The 25,843-nt window shown below is 39.1% G+C and overlaps 1 protein-coding gene across 1 annotated transcript in view; it reads right to left on the reverse strand.

Annotated features, from left to right (window-relative positions):
- ADCY2 (adenylate cyclase 2) overlaps nucleotides 1–25,843 on the reverse strand; it is a 202,186-nt gene that overhangs the window by 173,066 nt on the left and 3,277 nt on the right. The window contains exon 2 of the mRNA XM_085052161.1: nucleotides 8,397–8,594. Within this exon, the coding sequence (XP_084908287.1) occupies nucleotides 8,397–8,594 (198 nt within the window). The remainder of the gene's footprint in view (nucleotides 1–8,396; nucleotides 8,595–25,843) is intronic.

A 25,843-nucleotide genomic window follows, 5' to 3' on the forward strand; every position in this document is an offset into this window, starting at 1 on the left:
TTGTATTTAAGATACCTTTAAAAATTAATTTACAAAGATTTTACTAATTATATTTTTCTATGAATATATAAAACATAAACATACATCTTCTACAATTCATATTGAGTGAGCCTTACTACATCAAATGTATTTTTTTACTTCTTTATCACCTACTTTTGTAAAACTCTATAAACACAGCACCTTGCTCGTCAACAAACCAGCATATGGCTTTCTTTCAAATATTAGTTAATTTAAGGTAAGCAATGTTTCCTACTATCTGCATAAGTATAAATTTGCATCCTGACAAGAGAAACTGAAAGGATGTCACAGCCAGCATTTTACAAACTGCAGGGACACGGGGAAAAATTCTGTTACCTGCTTCCTAGAGTGAAAGAGAAATGATCCTCTGACAATCCAAATACTGAAATTCATTTATTTAGCACTATGGTTGTGCCTAAAACTCCATAAAAGCTATGGAAACAGGGAACACCCTTAAACAACTAAACTGAGGTCTTCTTACAAAGCTTGTAGGAAACATTTTCACCATCTATTTTACCATTTCTTTGCTCAATAGCTCACTGGCTAAATTATTACAGCACAAGAAACCTGCAAACTGAATCAGATTTGAGACAAAAGGCAAAAAAATGACCAAAGGTAAGGAACTATGATGACATGCCCTGTCAGCACCTAATTCACAAAAATAAAAACATACAATGTTATGTGCAATGGCCATATAAATGTACAAGATTTTCCTTGGCAGGCTGGTATGAAAGGCCAAACAGTTCAAATCAACAGACTAATGCAGAGTCATGACAGAACCTTCCCTCCTGGAAGTCAGGCAAACTTATATTTCTGAGTAAAAGACAACTCCAATGAATGGTAAACTTACACGTCTCCCCTAAATTAAACCTGCTAGCAAGAAGTACTGGACAGCTGCTTTAATGGTTCTCTGGTAGCTCCATCATACAAACAATCGTTAACTATATATGTACTATGAAATTATTAAATGTTTATTTCCTAATACCAAATCAATTATTAAGCACATAAGAAGCCATATGAAGGACTTAAATTATTCATTTCCATTTATCACTTGGTCTCTCAACTTCAGCAACATCAGAAAAGTATGATGATATTTAAAATGAGCACTGCTTAGTTTCAGTACTCTCAGAAATATTAATATTCTTATTGATAAATGTTATTTCCCATCAGAGACAAAAATCCTGCCACATTCAGTTCACGCACATTTATCTGAGTCTTACATTTTTACTGTGCTTCAATATGTACATTTGTATGTACATTCATATCTACATTTGCCTTGGCAAATGTCATTCATTGACTTGCACTGAAATTATCACACTGCATGTAAACTATGCAATGATCTTGATGAAAACTACAATCAGCTCAGCCTTTGTATTTATCTGTCCCCTCCAAGATTAAAAAGACACTTCATGAAATGGAGTCCAGGAAAATAAACTAGCAGGGAAACAAGAATTTTGTAAGATTCTCTCAGTAAGTTCCAGGACACATTCAGTCTCTTCTACTTTGTATTACTTCAAACTTCTCTCATAAATGTTATAATGAATGCCCAAAGAGGTCAGAAATAGACCAAAATTATGATCCCCAGATGTTTTAAATTCTGAGACTACTTCTCCAGAACACTGGAAGGATAAAAGATATTTAGATAGCAAAAAGCCATGAACTTTTAAAATTCAGAAAATGCATCTCTTCAGCTTTTAGATGAACTTCAGGCACAAGTCAAAATAAATTGTCATTTAAAACATCTCAGTAGTTTCCAGATGTTCAGTGGTGCATAGGAGAAAGAACTAAAAGGATGGTCCTGAACCACTGCAGTCCATTTAATTAACCACTGAAGTCCTCTTTAATTGAAGACACTGACTGATTCTCAGCTAAGGACAGCATTCCACTGCAAAACCAATTCACTATTTTAATCTTTATTATCCTGAGGATATTAACCTCCACAAACTGAGTGCCCCAATGGCTATGGGAGGCATTCTAATTTTCAGTTTAATTTTCCTTAATAGATGGATGATTTTTATTTTTGCATGTGTATGTGTCACTAATTCTTAGTCTTCCGTAGCTTCTCCTCAAATCTGTTGTCTGCAACCACGCACTATCTGTAGATGGCAGTCACACCACTCTCAGTGTTCTTCTCCTCTGCAGATCTATACCTAAGTCAAGCTCTTCTCACCTCCTCTCACAAAACTCTCCATTCTCCTGGTAATCTTGCTTGATGCTCTCTACATTTATTCCAGTTTCAGTTTATCTTTTTGAATAAAGGTGACTAGAAGTTTATGTAATCATCGAGGCAAGGATTCATCTTTAGCTGGATACTTTACCATCATAAACAAGTCTTTTCTGGACACACGTCCAAATGACCAAGAGATCAGCTAATGCTTCCCCTCTTCATTCTGCTTGTCCTTGCTGCTTTTTCTACTGCTGAACTCAGCTTATAGCTGTAACTTCTGCTGTTAGTCCCCAAATGCAGGCACCCCATATTTCCTATTATTAAATTTCATCTTGCTGCTATTACTGCAGTCCTCAAGGTCAAGATTTCTTCCCCATAACATTGTGATCTTCTGCTGTATTAGGAATTCTTGAACTGGGTCATCAACAAATTTCATTATAGCAGTGACATTCAGTCACCCCTTCACTAGTAAAAAGCACTAATAAAGGGAAACATTCTCCAGAGAGCTCTCTGAGAAATCCAGCCAGAAATCTTCCTCCCGCCTGATGCCCTCTAAAGTCACACTACCTGCCACCTCCCCTCACCTACATGTACAGTTACCTTAATTATGGTCATCTCCTTTAGCAGGGCTCCTAGATTTCCATTTGGCATGAAAACAGATTTTTTTCTTTCGAAAATACATTCCCTATTTAAAACAGTAATCAGTTCTTTTTCACTAACTGCTCTCATGATGCACTGCCCTGATATTGCAAAGGTTAACAATGGCATGTTAGTTGTGCCAACTGGGATTTCAGGGCTTTGCACATTATTATATTATATTAACCTACTGTATTATTGATTTTAATAACTGACAGGTCTCTCGAATAGTTCATCTTTTTCCTGCCTTCTATACAGATATAACCATACCAGACTTGATAAAACCACTTAAATGTCTTGCTATTAAGCCTGTGACTTTATATATCTATAAAAAAAAGCATTAGGATCAAAATCATCTGTCCTCTTTCCTCTAATATAACCGAAAATATGGCATATACTGGTACACTGGTGGACTGGGGGGGGTTCTTCTTTTTCTATCACACCTATTCCTAAAGCAGAGTATCATCTGCTTGGCAGTATCCTTACCTTTCTTACAACCCTCCTGGTTTTCTTCATGTTCTTTTTCAGGTGACTATTCACCTACAAGGTACTGAACCATGCTCCTTCAAGATTTGGTTCCTTGTTCCAGATATTCATTTCTCAGAGTCTGATTAATCTTAAACTTAAAAAAATGTTCACCCGGATGCTGGACAAGTGGTAAAGCATCAACTCATCCTCACTTTCCTGTGCCGCAGGGACTTCACTGACACCCAGCCTGTTCTCCTCAAATATCTAACAATTTCTTTTTTCATACTGCTTAGCCACAAAATATGTTGCTGATAATTTAGGGCAGAGCTGACTTGAGATAAGGCAGGTCCCAAGCAAGGTGTGGAAATCAGACCCAACAAAATTCCACACAAAGACAAGTCTTCCTTTTCTGCAGACCCATTATCTTACCACACTGTCTCATACAGGAGTTAATTACCACAACCACAGAAACTCTGTGCAGGTCCTTACCCCTCAGCACACAACATATATCCCCAGGTGCTAAGACAGTACCAAAAAAATGAGCATTATAAGTACTAGGGCATAAAGTTTTGCCCACACTTCTTGAGCCAGGACTGCTACAAGGCCTGAATTGAACCATTCTATATCAACACAGTAAAACAGAACAAAGAAGTACTTTGAATTCAACTCAAAAAGTAGAATTTAGGCTAAAATAATCAAACATATATTCTAAACACATCACTCTGGATATTTTTTTTAAACCTTAAGTGCCAAATTCTGCTTGTAGCAATTTCTGTGCTGTAACTGAATATAGAGAAGGAGGAACACATCTGGTGCCTGCGCTGTGCAAATGTATTTATGATTAAATAGAATTGAATACCAAAATCCTGCAATGATAGAATTCATTACACTAGTATAATGCTGCATAATTACTCTTTTTTTATACCATCCACTGCATGCTTTAAGAGCTCTTTTTACCCATTGATATCAATGTACTATGACATATTTACACAGACCCTGTACAAAAGGCGGAGGAAGTATTAGACATGTCAGAGGGTGACACAGAAAGGCAACAGTTGTACAGTAACTACACTGTCAGCAAAACAAGAGGAAACTGATTTAAATTCATTCCCCAGCATGAAACTCTACAGACAGGTACTGGATTTACATTTTGAAAGGAAAGATGCTTCATACTACATATAGTAAGGAAGAGTTCTAACACAAAATCTTTACCAGCACTCCTTACTCTGCCTGCCTGCCTTGCATTACTGACCCTCCACCAACACACCACCCATAGATTTCCTTGTGGACCTTGCTGAGTAAGCATTGCCCTTGGGTCTTCTCTCACTAAAACCATCTCCACACATTACTGCTCACACCTTAGACTTGGAAGAAAGTTGCCAGCAGACAGTGTCTCTCTCTGAGGCTCAGCGTGACTGGCTTTGCTCTGCTTCTTTCCTACCAACGCAGGTGTCTCATGACTCTGAGCAGGCAGCTCTGTCACCCTCCTGGCACATGCAAACTGTAGCACATGAAGGCTCTCACAAAGCATCCAAGCTCCCCAGGCCACCAAAGAAAACCAGAGCCTCCACTGCCAGAAGAACTTGGGCTGACACCAGTAAGGCAGGGTTGCCACACCTCTATAAAAAACTCTGTCAGGTACCAAAGACTTTTGCCATCACTGTTCCAATATTTTTCATGTTAAGCCACCCACTGTCTCCCTAAGGCACACTCCATCTCCCTATCAGTGTACTCACTGTTTCCTACTGCTGACACAGAGGAGTTAAAGGGAGTTTGGACAAACTAAAGAGGTAAGTTAGTAAGGCTGATAGTGCAACTATGCTGGCTGTTCTCAGAGATGGGTTCGTGATGATGCCCAGGCCGTCCAGTGACAATTACAGCCTTTGGATCAGGCTCAGCAGGCAATTACGGAGCCAGCATGGAGCTGGCAGGCTAGCCCAAGGGACAGAGTAACTGTCCCCAGCCACACTGTCCTCCCCTTTCAAACAGCAGCCAGATACCCACCTGATAAGAGCTTTCTCTCCAAAGCTGTAGCTGCAACCAGAGAAGAGTGAAGGAAATGGAGACTGATAAAAGTAGTCTGCCGGGACAGCAAAAAGATAGCTGAAACCAATTACTATTTGCAGTTATTTCACATCACCCTACAGGTTTCTAATAAAATAAAAAACAAAACAACAATGGCCCTGACCAACCACTTCATTTCCAGCCCTCTACTAATTGCGGGTTATTTGAGCTATGTGCCTGCAGGTTAAGGAGGAACTGCTCTGCATTAAATATATATTGAGTTCCTAACCAAAATAGTCTCTCTCCAATGGTATTTTTATTGTAAACAATAAAAGCTGCAAAAGTTCACACCTCCGATTCCTTAAGAAAATAGAGAAAAACTACACTGAGCAGTTGCAAACAGCCAAAAGGCACATGAAAATCATTAAGCCAAAATTTAAAAGATGCATGGTTGTCACTCAAAGGGCTGTGCACAAATGGCACAATAACAACTCTTTCTATTAACTGTGGTATGCAGAAAATCTGTCTTTCAATGGTTACTAGTAAAATTAAGAAATGCTATATTCTTAACAAGCTTAAGATTCAGAGGACAGGAAAGTTATGTTATTTTTAAACTCTCCTGGACCAGAACAAAAGTTAGGCTGTAATTTAAAGTAAATTAAAAGTAAATTAAAGTAAACATATAGAAACATGAAGTAAATTAAAATAAAGCACTCGCTTAGTAAGTAACTGTGCTTGAAATTACTCTTTCTTTTATTTCCATCATTTTCTAATTAGTTAATGTTGGCAGAGATGTATGTGAAACATAACCAATTTCAATTTTACATCATGTCTCCTTTCTTTCATAAAAAACATAAAGGAACCACAAACCCACTCTAATATGCCAAGTAAAATGCTTTCAAGATTCACAAAATGTACAATTTCAAAAAAGAACCTGTCTATGATCACTGAGGATTTTTCATATTTGCTTTCACATATAAGAAAGAACACCAATTATTGACCTACATATTCTCGATGCAAAGCAAACAAAACACCAGCATCACAGGCAAACATGACAATATTTTATTGCTCTTCTTCAAATGTTCGAAAACATCAAACCTGCAATTAGTCTTTTGTGTAAGGTGTCAAATTCCCAGAAAGATTCCCATATTTTCACAGTTTACTCTTAACTGACACTAGGCAAAAATACACCTACAAAGGCAATCCATGAAAGCTCACTGCTATTCAATGGAAAAAAAAAAAAAAGCAGGTTTGGGGAAGTGAAGGGTCCTTCTAAGGGAGCCACACGACCTTGGACTCCCAGCAGCAGCTAGGGGCCACTCTGGCACAGCCCCTCTCCCACTAGATGCCAAAGACATCTGCTGCCAGTCCAGGCATTCTGGAAAAGCCCTGCCTGCTCTCAGCTGTAGCCTCCAAAGCCCTGGGCAAGGCGGCTGCTGCAGGCAGAGCAAGACAGGCAGCTCCATCCCAAATACCCTTTGCTCCAAGCAGCTCTTGCAAGCAAAGCAATGACTGAAACATCAGAGCAGTTGTGTCCTGGCAACCTGCAGGAAGACAATGGCTTTTCCCAGAGCTCTACAGTCCTTCCTGTCACAGGGCCAGATGCATGCTGCTGGAATGCCTACATTTTTCCTAAGAGGAAAGCAAGGCAGGACAAGTCATCTTCACAGGCTAAACAAAACTCCAGGACTGAGACATCAGTATCCCTCTTAGATCTCTTTCAGACCACGTGCATTTGAAAATCATTATCCTGTCTTTTAAATACCAAAATTAAATTCAGTACCATCTGCAACAAATAAATAACAAGGCTAACTAAATGTTTACACCTGAACTTGAAAGTCTGGAATATTCTAGCATGACATGCTGCAACTGGCAATGAAAACAAATCAAAAAATAAGGCCATGTGAATTATCTAGACCTGATATCACAGAGATGCGAGGACTCCCAGGGTGAAATCTGTATCTAGAGAAAAGTATTTCATGTTCTGATTGCTTTTTATTACATGCAAGTGTGATTTGGTTTGGTAGTTTTAAGTACTGAAAAGAAAAAAAGCTAAAAAAAATCCCACCAAAAACCCCCTCAAAAAACGAACCAGGTAGGAGGTTTCCTGCATAATTAATCCCAGAACCTTCCAAGAAAATTAAAATATAAGGTCACCCACAAAGATAAGGGCTCCAAAATTATTACCAACATACACCAGTAATTTAAATAATTTATACTAAAGAGTTTAAAGGAACTACTTAAAGTTCAGTATTTGCCTAAGTCTTTGCAACATGTGAGAATTTATTTCAAGTCTATCTCAAGCACCTAGAAGGCATTCTGGATAGAGTAATACCATTTAAAGGTTAAACTCATAGAATCAGCATGAAATTTTCAGAAGACATAGTTATACGTTTAAAAGTTTTTTTCCATCCTTTGAAGAGTTTTAAAAATATTATATGAGCAGTATTCCCATGTAGAGTGGTTTGGCAAAAAGAAAATAATGTGGCAGAACTCAAACTCAGAAGAATTGATCAGACACAGCGTTGGATATTGCACATCATTTATTGATGTTTCAGAAGTGCTGCTATTAGGCTGCAATTATATTTTGCTTTGTCTTCATTACAAAATTTAAAAAATGTGAAGTTCTTCTCTACTCATCCATTTTTCTAGGCAAGTAAGGAAGCTCACAGTCCTTTTTTCTCATGCATTGCTAGAGAAAATCTTGAAGACCACAGAAAGCCTACACTGAGGTCTCAAACATTTTAAACTGAAAAAGATAGCATGAGCAGTGTTGAAAAAAGCTAGCATTTCTGCCATGCTAAGTGGTCACTAGAATCAAATATTCACTCGACAAACGAGTTGGTGATCGGAATCAAGTATTCGTTATGCAAAGAAGCTTAAAAATATAAAAGCAAAATGTTTCAAATATTTCCTAATATATTTTAAGTATGCACATCTCTGGTATTTATAAAACAGATGCAGGGAGTCTCAGCATGCAACCACTTAGTCACAAAAACATTTTATGAGACGTCCCACAAAAATGAATGTGAATGGTTTTGTATAGAATGGGTCTTGGAAATGTACCCAATGAAAGTAAAATTAGTAATAAAGACAGTCTTACCTGGTCCCAGGGACAGATGATTCCTCCAAAACACATAAAGAGATATCCCATGGCAACAAGACAAACCCAGACCACCAGAGAAAATATACGAAGCAGCTTCTTAAATACTGGTTCTACGCAGACAAGGATAAATATAGCGAAAAAAATTGCTAGGGCCGTTGGAACAGTTATTAAAAATGCCACGTGGTCTTCAACTTCCTGGAAACAGAAGAAAATGAAAAGAAAGTTAAAATCTAATGTACTTAAAGGTCAGACATCAATAACATACTCTAAACTTATTGCACATGGAGATGCCACAAAGACACAACTGGATGTCTAAAGTGAATTAAATCAAAAAGGTTTTCTTTCATGGTAAGAAAGCTGTTATGTGGAGCACCAATTTCATGACTACTACTGTAACTATTAACCACAACAGCACACCACTTTTTTTTACTCATCTGAGCTGCAGTGGGCTGTGAGAAGCCTGTGCAACACGAGGAGGCTGAGCTGGAAAGCTGGTTCCAAGCTCAGTCTGCAGTGGATCCACAGCTCATGGCCAACCAGCCCACAGCTCCAGGGCCAGCACACATGGACTGGAGAGGGGCCAAATTCAGAAGAATGGGCCAAATTCAGAAGCTTGCAACAGCATGAATCTGCAGGAGGAAGAAGCTTCCCCTGAAACCCAGGATGCCCCTGCAGAGCCTCATCACTGCTCTGCAGCCTCAACAGGAAAGTCCCATCTCATCAGGAGAGGAGCTGGAGCTGAGCCAGGCAGCCCCATCTGCTCCGTGTGTGACATCCAACGCAACCAAGAGAACGTGACGGGTGGCAGCAGCAGGCGACTCTTGTGAGAGCTTCAGAGGCGCCCATGTGCTGAGCTGACACACTGCTGAGAGCTCTGCTGCTTACTGGGGCTCATATCAGGGATGTCACTAAGAGACTGACAAGCCTCATACAGCCCATGATTACTCACTGCTGTAGTTTCACATGGGCACCAGTGACACAGCCAAGAATAGTCCAGGCAATATCAAGAAGGACTGCACAGGGTGATGGTAAAGGACTCTGGAACACAAGTAGTTTTTTCACCAATGCTCACCAAACTAAAGTTGCTGGGGTAACAGAACCTCATCCATTCTGCTCCTACAAGTTTGATGCCACTACCAGAAAGAGATGCTCAGAATCTAAGGGGGATTGCAAGTCAGCAGGAAAAGGAATTCCAGCCACTCTATCCAGTATGTTGGCTTTGGGGACATGGGGAGTAAACAAGAGATGTGCACATAGGATCTTATCGCAGAGATGTGATGGGATGGCTCCTGTGACTGGAGTGTTGGAATGGAAGGATACTGGCTCTCCAGGAAGGAAAGGAGAGGGGAGAGAAGGAGGGGGTGTTTCCCTCTATGTCAATGACCAGTAAGAATGCATGGAGCATCCCCTGCCAGATGATGGATGAGGAGCTGACTGGGAGCTTACAGGTTGGGTAAAAGGGAGAGCAGAGATAGGCAATGTAATAGTGAGGGTCTGCTACAGCAGGATCTGCTACAGGTCATCCAAGCAGGAACACTGAGAAGATGAGGCCATCTATAGACACACAGGAACAGCCTCGTGTTCACAAGTCTTGGTCCTCATGGGGGACTTCAGCCACCCCAGCACCTGTTGAAGGGGCAACACAGCAGGGCATGAGCAATCCAGGCAGTTCCTGCAATGCACTGATGGTAACTCCCTTCTCCAAGTGATACAGGACAGGTTGGGTGGGGCTTTGAGCAGCCTTGTTTAGTGGAAGGTGTCCCTGCCCATGGCAGGAGGGCTGGCACTAGGTGATCTTTAAAGGCCCTCCTTAACCCAAAGCACTCTATGATTTTATATAATTTGAAGCAGATTGAGAAAACTGTAAATCACCCTGAACAATGCAGCTGTCAAAATGCCTCACAAATCAACTATGTCCATAGCTCTATAAAAGCTTTTTGACAGTGATAGTTGCCAGGTACTGTATGTTTTGCTTCTACTTAAAGTATTTATCTGGAAGGACAGACTCTAGATTACATATATACATTTTCTCCTAGCAACTGCTTACTTTGAAATGTACAAACAACACCCAGAGCAAGGACTAGAATATGACGTGAAGTAAGATTCAGAATAATCAATATTTAAATTTATTTACAGAACCTACTTGGAAGCTACTACACTAACATCTTTAAATCATCTGATGATGGGTACATTAAAAAAGAATAAATATTTTATTTTCTATCGCTGTATATGCACAAAAGTATGCCTGCTTGAAGTACAATAGCACTATATCAAAGTACAGTCACAGGATCTTTAGTCATTCCCCAGCTGTTATGAATTCTAACAGCCTCATTTGCACCAACAAGGATTCCCAAAAGCAGGCCCCAAATGCTACTGCTGCAACAGTAACCACACACTTCATGCAGAAAAGCCTCAGATTCATTTTTCATGCTGGTGAAATCTCCAAGAGGACCTGAAAGTACTTACTTGATGATTTGTAAGACATCTAAGCACAAAGAAACATTTCTTTTTCTGTTATTTCTAGTTGCTTCCTTAGTGCCCTGTTAAATCTTGTTTATCTATGGGTTTTCACCTTAAATACATAATACTTTGCTTAGACGTATCTTAATATGACTTTCTTTTCCTTTCTTACGTATATAAGACCTGCTCCAATTAGATCAAACCTAAAAATTTACAAATAAACTTGTAAATTTGCAAACATTTACAAATACTGTCAGCAGTGGGGTTTTTCATTCGTTTTTTTGGGGGTTTTTTCCCTGATCTAGTAAGTTTTACATCTTGATATCTAGCGATAATTGCTGTAAAGATCTGTCCCTCTTCGATGTTCCCATTTCTTCATTTTCCTTGCAGCCCTGCCTGCATGTGCACTGCAGACCATGACACCCAGCTGCTCCCAGGCCCAGCCCAGGAGCAGCCACCACCCTGGCAGGCTCAAACCAAGGGCAACACCACAATATATCCTGCCCTGCCTGACAAAAGTCAGCTCATCCTTCAACTCTTCTTGGTTTTAATTCCCTTTTAAATTTACCAAGTCACACATTTAAACAATTGTTAATGCAACACTGACAATAAGGGTATAAGCAAAAGAAGTGTCGAGAAATTTTAAGTGATGATGCTAACCCTGAAACACAAACACTAAGCTTCCAAATATCAAATACACACATGAAGGCTTTCAGGCACTTGGGTAGTCACACTGAAAACAAAATTATGGGCTTAAATTTAAGCACAGGGGTAAGTATCTGCAGGAGTACAGAGCTGCATGAAGTAAGATATGTGCAATCTTGCATAGTAAAGAGAAAAAATATAAAACCTACCTACTGTGTATATGAATTTTGTGATTTTTGATCAATCCCATCTCTGAAACTTGTTTCAATTAATTGAATTAGTAATTGGAACAACCAATGACAGCTCAGGTAACACGAAAAGCATTTAGCTTTGACCTTTGACTTCTGCATTTCCAGGTGGTATTGTCAAACTCTTGTTGCAAGAGACAGGTGTCACAGGCAACAGGACAACATTAACTTCCTTGAACCATCTGTCCCACAGCCCAAGTCACATCACCAAACGAAACCACAAGCTCCTAGAGTAAGCCAAGGCAGAGGAAAACCACATATTTAAATGATGGCAAATCAGCATTTCAGTGATAAGGATCATGCTACAAACATACTAGCAAGAAAATCCAGATGCACTTCACCTGCATGCTTCTTCACATCAGTAAAAAATAATAAAACTACTGTACTTTCTGGGAGTATTTAGCTCCATAACAAATCAACAATATTTAGATGTCAGTTTAGAGTACATGTATGCTCATGCAGCTACATATATTTATATATATTCTATAGTTAGATCAATCCATCAAAATGTTTGTTCCAAATTAACAGCTACTCAATTTCCTCTTTTTATGGTACACTGATCTCAAGACTTAGCTGAGCTATTTTGATCACTGAATTTAAATTTTACTTTTGCTTTCTCCCCTTCTCAGGTTGCCTACTACACAATTTTACATTTTGATTTAAATACACGCAGAGAAAAAAAAATGGACCACACTGTATCAGCTCCTGAGCACAGGTGACCTCTGAGCTGACACAGGACAACATCCTTCTGCTGTCACAAGCTGCTTGCATTGCACCATACACTGCACAAATTCTGAAGTAAAACTGAAATTTAAAGACAGAATTTTATACATATTAGGCAATTTATAAAATATATAAGAAAATAAACTTTATTATAGTTTTATCCTTTACAGAAAGCCTTAATTTGTACAAGGGAATTTTCACAATCCTGCCTTTAAAATACTTGCTAATGTCAGGTCAAGAAAAGCAGGCCCTGTAAGGCAGAGGTTTATTTTGGAAACTAACAATATTCTCCTATTACTGCAGAGGAACTAAATCTTTATAAAAATGCAACTTTAAGAATAGGACATTTAGAACTTGAAGCTTCCTGATCAATATTTGCAAGTATCAGTGTGTTTAGCAGGTTGGGTGTTGCAAAAACAGATCCTGAAGGTTAGCTGTTCTGTTACCTTAACCATTTCCCAAAGAGGTGGGGAGAAGAAGAAAAAAAACAAACACAAACACTTTCCTTTTTTCCCTCCGCTAGTCTCAGAAATTAAAATACACCAGAGGTAATGGAATTAAAATATCAGCATGACACTTTTGAACATAATGGCTAAGCCTGCAATACATGGATCTCACCTGACAGCTCTGTCTCCCTGAGTGTTTTCTATCTTGCTGTCTTTTAATTACTGAAGAAATTAAAAAGTCTACTGTTAGAAATTTTTCCAACCCCCACAAATTCCTCCGAAGTGTGATAATCTTGTTATCACCAGTAAAATCTTAAGTCATTTTCACTCATCTTTCCAAAACCCACAACCTTTTCTCAATCTACATCTTATTCTTTCCCAGATAATGTCATGCCCTCACTTTAATTTTAAACAGCAAAGCTGCTGTAGAGCACTTCACCATTATATTTAAAAACATAGTCAGATGAAATAATCCATAAAAATGAACAAATAAGCAGTTAAAATGCCAGTGTTAGCATAAAATCTTTTAACATGGTCCCTCATTTTTTGGACACTTTTTTCTTTTTGTTTAATGGAATTCAGCAGCAGTCTATATCCAGAGGACTCCTGCTGGGATCTGAAATATCACACGCTTTGAATTAACTCAAACTATTTACTGCATTAAATTCCTACTAAAATAATTTTTTGCTGAGATCAATGAAACACTTTCTACATGTAAATATAAAAACAAGTGAGCAATGTTCTTCAGACATTGATTTAATTTTTTATTTCACACACCTATTCAATTTTCAGTATCTTCAATTTCACAGTTCTTTTCAAAAATGTGGAGTGTTAAAAGAAATGTTACAGGGCTCAAGGATTACTAGCTTACTGACCTCTCAATCAAACATCCTCCTTTAACCAGACTGACTGAAAGAATTTGTTGTCTCTGTAAAAAAAACTGCCCATTTTTCCTGTAAAACCTTTTCCAGGACTTGAGACAATGATTTTCAGAAGACATAACCACCCTTCTCTTCAGAAAACTGGACGGCATTTAAATTCTCTAACATCTCAAAAAATATTTCTCTACAAGAGCTGCAAAAGTCTTCTGGCTACTTGTGACCCCTCTCCTGTGGTTTTATATTTTAGCGACTTTGCTTACGGCTGACTGCACTGTGTGCCATCTGCTAGACAGCTGGAAAAATCTCCATTTTATTAAGCGATGCTGTGCCCTGCTCCTGGCCAAGTCTCTGTACAGTTTCATCTAGGATTTCATCATTTAGGACAACAACTGAAAAGTTTTGGCCAGCAGTCTCAGGTTTCTTTTCCATCAATTCCATTAGTATTAGTCCATCCCCACTTCAGAAATTGTGCAGTGTCTTCAAGGCCAGATGCTATTTCCAAGACCACATGATATTTTCTGGATCCACAACTCAGAAAGACTCCTGCCTTTTGTGCCCACCATTTATCTTTCAGAACATAAAACTTTGCTTGGTTTTCTTGCTTAGTTGCGTGGTTAGAAGCTTTCTCATGTGCTTTTAATTTTTTTTCCATTGAGTTTTGTGTAACATATTCAAGGACAGTAGCAGAAAATTAGCTGAACTGTATCTTTTAATCAAACTGTCCTGAAGTTTCTGTCAATGAAGCTTTTCATTTTCACTAAGGCCCTATATAACTGCATGCCTGATTTTTTTTTTCTCTTTGATTTAGCATTCCCTGTCTGGCTTAGCAGATCAATGATAACAGCATCAGGCTCCAATCCAGTTGTTTCATGATGTCTGTTGTCTTGAGAAATTCAGTTCTGTCTATTAATGCGTCTGATGTGCAGTCTACACTTGCTGTTAGCACACAGAGATATCGGACTCCATGTCGCTGTTGAGCCTCTAGCAGAGAGGAGGCTTCCAGTTCTCAGTGTAGCAAGAAAAGGCATTTATTATTTTGATTTCCATATATAGATAGCCTTTTCAGAGGTCGCCCAGATTGGTCAGTCAGAACCCTCCCCCTAGGCCTAATTGGCCAGGCCTGAACTGTCCAAGTCTCGAGACACTGTTTGAAAAACATCCAGACTTTATCTTTGTTTATAAAACATAGCAAAATGTTCTCATGAGAAAGACCTGTGCTAGCCACAGCTCCACACTAGATGCGTGTCTCTCCAGCCATTTGCACACCCCATGGATCATGTGGCATCACCACTGCCCAGCTGCTATGTGATGTTGTATGCAAGAAGCATTTTTGTATCCATGGCCGTATTCTACACCGTTCTGTATTCGTTAGCACATGGGAACATTACTGCAGCAGCACGGTTTTATTCAAATCCTTCAGATGATATTCTGGCCACCTGAAGCCTCTCCCCAGACCTGAAAGCCATGAATGAACAATGTATGCTGTAAATGTGCTCCCCATATAAGAAGTGTGCAGTTTTGCAACAGTGCAGCACCTCTGCTGCTATCCACCAGAAACCATCCCCTGACATTACAGGCAATGTCCTTGTGAGCACACAGGACTGACAGGGATAATACAGTGAGCAACCATGTGGGTTTTGTGAATGCCCATCTGACTAGCCATGTGCCTGATTACAAGGCCAAGCACTTTTTGCCAGTGGATTTTTCTTAGTTAGTCCAGCTACATATAGATATTACTTATCTTAATTATTCAGTAGGAAATGATTGTATCCAGATTTTTCCAAGTTTGCCTGATAGCTATGAGTGAACCTTGTCTGCTTCAGTGTTGTAGCGATGATTATCAGGAACACAGAGTCTCGACATACCAGAGATCACAGACTCCTCTGTTTAATGCAAAAAACATCAGACCTCACAGAGGGTTTGGAAAGGCTCCTTGGAGGTGCCATGGCTGCTGTGCAAATAAAAGTAACATAAGAAGTTGAAAGAAAAGTTCTGGAGGCAAAATATTTGCTGCTAGTGAAGAAGCAGAGAACTATTGTAGCAGTCCCAAAAATGTTCCCAAAAAAAGCTTTGTTGGCAAGCAAAAATTCAATAAGCAACTAAGAAAATATGTTCAAAATGGAAATAAAGGAAACTGGGAAATTTGGGGATAGGGAGGGTGTCTCCAGAAGGTAGCTGAGCTTAACCTAAATTAGGTAATAATGAGTTTGCTGACACTTCCAACATCATAGGAGAACACTCAAATTGAATGTTATAGATTGATTGTTATAGAAACACAACACACGGTTTAAGAGACGCAGTAATGTCATGGAGACCAGCAAGTCTCAACTGAATGAAAAGACAGAAGTTGATTAAACTCAACCAAGAAGGAAACAGCAAAGGAAAGGCAGAACAGACTCTTTTTAAAATCTGGCAGAGAAATAAGACACCCATATGAAAGTATAGACTCCTCCCTACAAGCCTAGGAAGCTAGATGGAAAAACTAAAATATCTGTTGTCGAAACATTATTTACACAATAGTCTTCCTGAAAACCCAGTGTAAAAAAGACCATCAGCAGAATAATGAAAGAGTAGAAAAACACTAAAAGCCATGCACTTCAGCAGGGACTGAAGAAAGGCCTGTATTCACAGTCTAAGAGAATAAATGAATAGTATAAAGTGGCTATGAGCCAAAAATGAGACTGAACAGCAAAGCCTTATAAAAATTAATTACTTAGAGGCCTGGTCATCATGCAGATATAAGGAAAGCTATCAAAGAAGAAAACACAACAGGCCAAGGGACACTTTAGTGACTCCCAGATGGACTTGCTAAGAATCACAACAGCAGATGGAAGCTGAGACCACAGTCTGTATCTCATACACTGCTGAAAAACCAAACAAACCAGTACACAGACAAAAAACCTACCCATACAAAGAAAAACACTCAATCTGATCTCCAGAAATGGAAAGAACATGGTTCACAAAATATTGCTATTGAGGAGCTTCTTTATAACAATGACAAATCTTGTAAAGCAAACAAATGAAAAACAAAACCTAAACACTAAAATTGAAAGGGGGAGCTATAAGCTTACAGATTAAAATCTTTGTAGGTAGCCTAAAGACACTGTGAAACTCAGAGGCACAGGGCAAAAGCTAATCAATTCCCCTAAATTACTTGAGAAAGACAAAAATACAACCAGAATGCCTAAACATCCAGGTAGAGAAGCTTCTAAAAATTATCTTTAATAGGGAAAAAAAAGAAAAAGAAAAACTTAAAGAGGATAATAAAAAAGGATTTAATACGAAGAATCAATTAATACAAAGACGCAATAATGCAGGCCAAGAAAAGAGCTTGCTTGAGAAATTATTTTTAAGAGCATAAAAATAAGTAGTAAATTCTTCTTTAAACATAATCAGGAGCTGGCAGCCTGCTAAAAGACTGCCAAACAAACAGATGATGCAGGTATTAAAAAGAACTAGAGAAGAACAGACCGTAGCAGAAAGTGTTTGGGTTTTTTGTTGGTTGTTAGTTGGTTGTGGTTTTTTGTATCTGTGTTCAGTGTGGGCTAATTCTCACTCCAAAATAATCTATGCAAGGGGAACACATCAGAAAGTCTGTCTCAAATTGGAGCATTAGTGTAAAGCATTACAGACAAAAGCAGAAACAAGAAATGTAAAAAAAATAAAATCACTACAAGCAGACAGGACTCACTAGAAAGGGCTAATAAGATGCAAAGGAGAAAGAGGTAAAACTGTAGTAGCATGTAACCTGCACCCAGAAGTTCCACAGTATCCAAAGACAGACATCTGATGTCATGCCAGACTCTCCTGGGATCTCTCTCAAAGGCTACGGGAAATACCAGCAGGTCTGGCATATATCTTAGGAAAAATTCATAAAAATAAAGGTACCAAAGTCCTCAGGAATCCTAGGGTATATCTTCAAAATATCCATAAGCAATTTGGGAAAAAGGCTGAACAGCAGTCTAGCAAAGATGACTAGGTCAACTATGAAGCAACACGAAAGGATCTCTTAAGAATCACAACAGCGCAAGAAAAGAGCAGATGAATTGCACCAGAGATATGTGTGAAGAGACACAGCTCAGATGAAGCAATCCTAATTTTATACACAAGACAACTGGCTCTTGGTTGGCTACTAATACTTAGAAATAGAGATATTTGGTGTTTATCATACCTAGCTCCATGAAAATATCACTGAGGTGCTCACCAGCAGTCAAAAAACAACCCAAAATGCTGAACATAGGAAAAGAATAAAGAAGAGAGGACATCACGATGCCATTTCAATGCACGATGACCACCAGGATTCTGGTTCAATCACCACTTCCAAATGAATGCAGAAGACAGGTTTCCAAGGACAGCCAAAGCTGCACTACAGTGGCTAGACACTGAAGGAGTAACACCTGGTTTTAAGGTTTCTCTCCTCTGCATGGAGTGAGCACAACTGTCCTTTTTACAGCTCTTTTGATGTTTAAAGGCAGTGTCCATCTCAGGCCAGCAGGAAGAGCCTCCACTGGAGCTATCTGCATGCAAAGGCATAGCTGAAACCCCATGAGCCCATGACCATTCCTACTGCATCATAGGCCATGGAACAGAGGATAGACTTCTATTCCTGCCAAAAGCATAATTAGTAGAACCAAGATGTGTGTGCCTGTATCTTTTATATTCATAAATATGCCCCATGCAAGCACCAGGTACTCAACCTGAACAGTGAGTGTTTTTTTTAATACAGCCTCATTTGCCATGTCAGCAGTTTTCTCTCTCTTCATTTATTTTCCATTGATTGGTATCTTCTCCTCTTGTAAGCCACATGTCATATAAAATCTGACAGTGCATATAACTATGTGTTTAATAAGCTGGGGTTCAGAGGGCCCACAAACAAGGTCAGGGAATATGAACAGGACTGTCACGCTTTTCGGTCATCCAGCAGCATCTCAATTTTCTCTTAGGCTGGCAATTATCAAAATTTTTACTTTAAAACACCTAACAGGCTATGAAAAACAGGATGCTCAGACCCAGCTACTAATGGCTACAACACTCAGCTGGCGTACATTTAAAATTGTCCCACCCAATGGCAATAGCTGGCAGCCACAGAAGATAAACCATTTCCCAAAGAGCAAAAAGTTAATTACATTCTGCTCCCTGAAGTGTCCCCTTCAGAAGAGGGGGGATACAACTAGCAGAAAAGTGAGTAAAAGTCTGTACTTTGATGAAACTAATTATTTCACGCTCCAGATGTAATTAAAACCTAATCACATAATTTATTAATTTTTAATGTAAATATAGTGATCAAAATATCTTTCCTGTGTACTTTATTCTACGTGCATTGGTTCTGACTTCCTCTCAAAAAAAGGTGACTTGATAACTTAGTTTAGTTTGTTTTTCAGATATTCTCAAAATCCTTCCTCCTATTATAAAAATACTTTCAAAGAAACTCTCCAATAAATGCAATTACTACTAACGCAAACCACAATACATGGAAGATAAACTGAATAAAACATTCAGGAAGAATGTATATTTTGTAGTTAAATATATTCAAAACATGTCACTATTGAAAAAGCTCCATCAGCTACACATTATGGATAATACAGTACTTCACAAGACTCAAAGGCATGTTTTTCAGATTAACTGCACTGTAACATGTATTAGAAGTGAAATTATGGCCTTTCTTGTAGCCATATAGATTCGTGGAAGTCTGAAATACTCATTCAGATTTGTAGTACTCATTTGACTCTTTGAGCAATTTAATACTGACAGTTACATATTTTGGCTGTCACTTTTACATCGAAGCTAAAAAGGTGGCTTTCCTTCGCCACTTCACTCCTGACATGATGACCTGAGAATCGGGCTGTAATCAAGAAAAATGTCAAGATGCAACTCACTTAAAAGTAAGGATCACAAAATTTGAAACAGGAAGCACATGATCTTCAGCACATAAGGAAACTGCTCATTTCAAATGCCTGTTTAATGAAGAAAAAGGTACCCTTAGGTTTCTCTCTCTAATGGGTCTTTTAAAAATACATTTTGCGAGAATATTCCTCAGATTTAACATATCGGCATAATAGGGTAGCATGAAAAATAGTTTTAATATTGAAAAGTCATTAGTATCATTTTGTAATTACTTTTCAAGTATTTCCTAAGGTTGTGCAATTACATACTAAACACCATTATTACTATCACAACAATGTTCTTAAAGTTTACTCCATGAAGGGTACTTTCCACATTTTCATGTCTCTCAGTTCAACTGACTTCAAACCAAAGAGATTTCTTATTACATTTTTAACCACATTCTGCAATGGCTGTTATTTCTATTATGATAAAATTTCAAATAAAGGTAACAAACATGTTAACTTGCATTTAAAATATAACTGCCAAATAACATCTCAGGAGTAAAACTTCAGACATATTCATAGGGAACAGGCCAAAACAGATTCCACAAATAAAGGCATTTCTATTTTGTGTTAGTTGAGGGCTTTTTCATAAGTACTGTTACCCCATTTCACTAAAGCACAGGTAAGAAAATAAAAATCAAACAAAAACAATCTGGTAAATTGTTTTATTGTTAATCAGATGTAACATCACTTGAAACAACTTTCTAAAATCCCACCACCTACCAGCCAGTTTTAAAAACTGCCAGAGCTCACTGGTGCTGAAAACAAACCCCAGGAAGAGACTATGGCCATTTTCTGGCACGAGATAGCGGGATGGGGATCCCCAGTGCCATTTACAGGACAAGCTACTGCTCTGGAAAACCTACCCTACCACCTCCTAGGTCTTGACCAGAGCAGACTCTTCTTAGACCTCTGTGCTACTACAAGGATCACCACAGCACCTGCACCAAGGCAAGAGAATCCATCCACCTGCCAAGGTATATAAAGCAAGAGGAGTGACTTATGAGGAGCAGCTGAGGGAACTAAAGGTGTCTAGCCTGGAGAAAATCTGGTTCAGCAGGGACCCTAATGCTTTCTAAAATTACCTAAAATCCATAGCAAGGTGGGTCTTGGTTTCTTTCACCAAGTAACAAGCAATAGGAAAAGAGAAAATGGCCTCAAATTGCACCAGGGGAGTTTTAGATTGCATATTAGGAAAATTTTCTTCACCAAAAGAGTGAATGGGTTACCCAGGAAAGCTCTGAAGTCACCATGTCTGGAGGTATTTAGAAAACACGTAGATGTGGCACTTAGGCACATGGTTTAGTGGTGGACTTGGCAGTGCTGGATTAATGACTGGATTTGATTACCTTAAGGGTCCCTTCCAACCTAAACAATTCTATGGGAACAGGAGTACTAGCAAGCAGGTGCTGAGCCAAGTTCAAAGTGCATCTGTTTTCCTGACACCTCTCTCAAACAAAATAACATGTCCAAATCCTCAGCCTGAAATCAGTCTTGCTGGAAATGGAGCTGAGGGGAATCTAGTCGTCTTAGGATTTTCCTGTCAGACTGACCAAAGTACTAGCAAATTGGAGACAGGGATATGAAAATTCTACCTGGAACGGAAGGACATTTATCCCATTTATCCAGTCAGTAAGCAGATCCACTGTGCCAGCCGTAGCATTTAGGGTCTTTGAAAGGTCCCACAGCACAAAGTTCAGTTGTTAGGAGGCAGGTGGAAAAAAGTAAGTTCTAACTGCTTTGCAAACCTTACTGAGTGGCTCTGAAAAGCTACTTGGGCCAGAGCACTTCTCATCCCAGCTGCTCTGTGGTGTATGCAACCAGAAGCCATTGCTCCTGCACACTGGAGCACATCTTCCAGACAAGAAAAGCTTCAAAATGAAAACCATGGATGGTGGAAGAAGTGGATGCTCAGACTAACAGGTCATGATTTGTGCTGTCTCCTCTGCCTCTCCTAGACACGAGCCTGGGACAGGGTCACACCAGAACTAGGAAGGGGCTTTTATATCATGTATGCATCACTAAGAACAAGAGTTCTGTTTAGAGATGAGATAAAGAATATGATTCTATGAAGGCTGGAGAAACAGACAACCAGGAGAGTAAGTGTAGACACAGCCTCACACTCCTCTGCACAGATGGTGCAACAGTCCCTTCAATTTTCAGCATCATCTGAATAAGGCTCAGTGTCTGAAGGTTGCTTATTCAAGATAAAAATATAAAAGATATGGAGAAGAAAATGCATGGAGCTGTTTTGGGTTTTACTTTTTTCCATCAGGATTGATGTTCAAAGAAAAAAAAAAGGGAAACAAGGGCAGAACTGTGCCAATTCCCTCATTTTTGGATCCAGATCCCCCAAAACAGAAGTTTAATCTGCTGGCATCTTATCATCATCACAGATCAATATGGCTTGAGCTGACTCAATTCTTTTGAAATATGCAGAAGCTACTATGGCAGCACATAATTGTTTGTGATCACAGCTTGGCTATGACTGGGAATGTAGGCAAAGAATCAAACACTACAGGTGTTCAGCTGCACTTTGTTCCAATGATGCCAGCATACCCCGCTGCTCAAGAGATTTGCAGAACACATCTATCTGCGTGAAGTGTCCATCAGTTTGGAGTCATGCATGGAGCAGCCTGGAAGATTCCAGTGACTGCTACTGTTATAACATTATGTTATATTATGACCATTACTGTTATAACAATTTTTCTTAATCACAGTGGAAGCATAGGGACTGTGATCTCTAGTTAAGGTCCTTAATCTAGAAGAGCTCTTGAATGCTCAAAGCAACATATTCACCATTTTTCAGGAGTTTTAAGATCCCCACAACTGGGTTGAATATATCTGTCCACAACAAGGAACTTGAAACCAATTAAAAAAATTTAAGGAAGATAAGCAGATAGGTATTCAGAAGTCCATGGCAGATCCACAATGAAGTTGCCAGTAGAGGATTTGTGAATCCACATACCTGACCTGAGGCTGATAAAGACAGCAGACAATCGTAGCCCTACCCATCATCTGTCTTATTCCCATTGCATGTCAGTAAACAACAGCTCTTGTCAGTATGTTATTTATCATTTTTGTCAGCTGCAGTAATGATTAGGAGTTGTGGATCCACCATTTCAAGTCACAATTTGTGACACTAAATAATAAGTTTTCTATTGCCAAGGTATTCACAAAACTTTAATTTATTAAGATTACAATTACAATTAAAGGCTAAGTATTTTTCCAACACTGCCATACCCACAGTTTTATCCAATTCTTATTCAGAATTTAGGTTATTCAACATGAAGTACGAAACAGAGGTATGCAAAGTGAGGTTGCCACCAGCACCTCATTAACTTGATGGCTCTGTTTCCAGGCTTGTTGGGGACTGGCAGATGAGACAAGCTCTTAGCAGCCATAAAAGTAACCACATATGTACTGGGAGTGTCATTAGCAAATGAAAGAAGCAGCAGCCTGGACTGATGTAGCACTGAGGAATGAAGCCAGACAGAAAGCCAAGCAATTCCTGCTTCAGACAAGAAGATACAGCAACCTTAACAGCCTGACTGAAGAGGTAATACTGGCTCACAAAAGTCACTCTCAGAGAACATCAGAAGGAACATCTGGCAGGGGCCATAATATCCTAAGACTGTATCAAATAACCAGCAACTATAGGTAGAAGAATATATTACTATATGGTGTTTAGAGACAAGAAAAAAGAATTAGAAACATGAGAATTCCTCATGAAAAGTTTTAATAGCGGACTTGAAAGCAGAACTTTTAATTATAACTGGAATTATGGAAAGAAAAGGCACTGTAAATACACTGATGTTTATTTTGAATTCTTTCTCCTGTTAGTAGTACCAATAGTCTGGCAGAGTGAGTTTAAGGAGAGGTAGGATACCGCCTGGCCACAACAGTGATAGCATCAAACATGAAAAAAAACTCTCCATGTCCTTCAATTAGTGAGGATTTTCCTACTTCATTACCTTTGCTGTGCCTTAGCTTTCTTCTTGGGGGAATGGATATACTGGAGTTTGAAAACACCATAGCAGATGCTTTGGCTTACTTTCAGTCTGCAAGGATTCCAAGGAACATTTTCAGAGCTTGGGTATTCTTGGACTTTAGGAAAACAGTTGGTACTCTTAAACTAAAAAAAGCTGTAAATTACACAGGATTGATCTCAAAAGGTTTCCTAAAATTGAGAGTACAAATGATCTTATAGTATGGCTGTATTATTCTATGCAATTAGGTTATAACAGATCATCTCAAGAATACAGATATAAAATCGTGTCATCAGTGTGGTGACCTTTTGTTGTGGACACATGATTTCTTCAGATCTAGACTGATGAGATGAGAGCATTACCAGAGGTATGTGTTAAATGCTCCTACACAGACACCTAATCACTTGAAACTCAGAAAAGGGAATTATGAAACATGTCTGCTAAAGCTACTTTTTCCACATGGACTTAGAAGACTTTTCCCCCTTCATTTCAGGATGAGATTCTGATCATGGAAATCTAGAAGGGCTTGGCTGATGTCCAGCTTTTATCAGAAACAGAATTTATTTCAGGAATAACACCAATTATAGGGAATGAGAATTTGCTGTCCTTCTGACCAAGGGCCCAAAGAAATGGCACACTCAGTTCAAACCCCAAGAGGCCTACAGCACTCTCCTGATCCTCTTCTTGCACAGAAACAGTTCTCTGCCAACCAGGTTGGCAGCTAAAAAGTGTCCACATATTCGTTCAGAATGAGGCAGCTACTTCTTCTTCCATGCAGGATCGGCTGATGGTAAGTTCTGTCAGTCTGATGCCAGAAAACCAATTCCTGCAGAACGTACATCTGCCATGCTGCAGGTACACCTCCCGAGTTAATTGTACCTCTTCTTTAAGAACCATTGACTACCCCCCTTTTCACTATAGAAGGTATTTGAGTATGTCAGTGAAATAGATATGCAGCCAGCCTTTAGTTTCTTGAATTTGTAAATTCATAAAAAGGTTCAGGAATCTTAACTGAGCCTACCAGCACGGCCCTGAGTTTTTCAGGAACTTTAAAGAAGTGGTTGAGGGGGTAACTAATACCTCTGCTCCACAGAGAGTCCTTAAGTGGCTGACCTAGCACAATCTCACAGTGCTTTGGAAGAGGGAAGGCAACCCAATGCTGCATTGCAGAAGCACTGTCCACTCAACACATGCTCCACTTGGCCAAGGACACCCCCAAGAAGCAGCACCAACACACCAGAGCCAACGCAGCAGCAACCACATCTTGAGAGCTTTACAAGGTCACACGTGGCAGCAGGAATTTGGGAGGGAGATAAGGGCTGCAGATTAATGTTAACACCACACAGCAGGCTTACAGGTCCTGAGCAAGGGGACCAGGCCAGCCTAAAAGAAAACACATGTACCTGATAGCAGATTGGTGACCCAGAAGTTTTCGGAAAAGGAACAGAAAGAAGATCCTGATATGTTTAGGTCTTCTCCCACTCAGAACACAAGTGCTAAAAGATTTTGATATCCCCAAAGTGTAGGTTTATATTGAAACCTATGTCTATGGACATGGTACTCTTTATGTCTAGAAAAATGCATGGAAAAAGAAAAGTTATGGACTTCCAATATATTGTACAATCTGGGTATCACCCCTGTCTTCAGTCAGAGTTCTGTTTAACCATGTAAGAAAAAATTCACAATTTCAGGTATTTCAGGTACACTTGTATTTTACATTATGAATTTATAAGTGGCTTTTTCTTAATCTCCTGCAAATTGTAGTTTTAAGAGATATGCTCTGGCCAAAGACAAAAGTGTTCTAGATACCACTAAAAATGGTCATAAGCTTTTAGTACTAAAAAGGGTGAGAGAGGCAAATAATGAGTTTTTCCTAAATATTACATTGAAAGAACAATACAATAGTTGGAGAGAAAATTAAGCTGACCTTTGGCATTTTTAGTCCTGAAAGGCTTTCACAGGTTTGGGAAAATAATTTACTCTCTATCGATTAAAGCAGCAGCTAAACATGGATGACTGATCTCATTTTGCCTGTTTGCAGTTCACGCCAGGTAGAGAAATACAGAGGATACTCTGACACAGGAAAGCCAAAGGTTGATATTATCACTACATTATTTAAAACTGCAAGCTGTGAATGGTCATCTTTCAAGCTGACTCTAGGAGTTTT

The sequence above is a fragment of the Lichenostomus cassidix genome, chromosome 2 (genome assembly GCF_008360975.1).
Source record: "Lichenostomus cassidix isolate B80296 chromosome 2, HeHo_3.0, whole genome shotgun sequence".
In the NCBI taxonomy this organism is placed as follows: Eukaryota; Metazoa; Chordata; class Aves; order Passeriformes; family Meliphagidae; genus Lichenostomus; species Lichenostomus cassidix.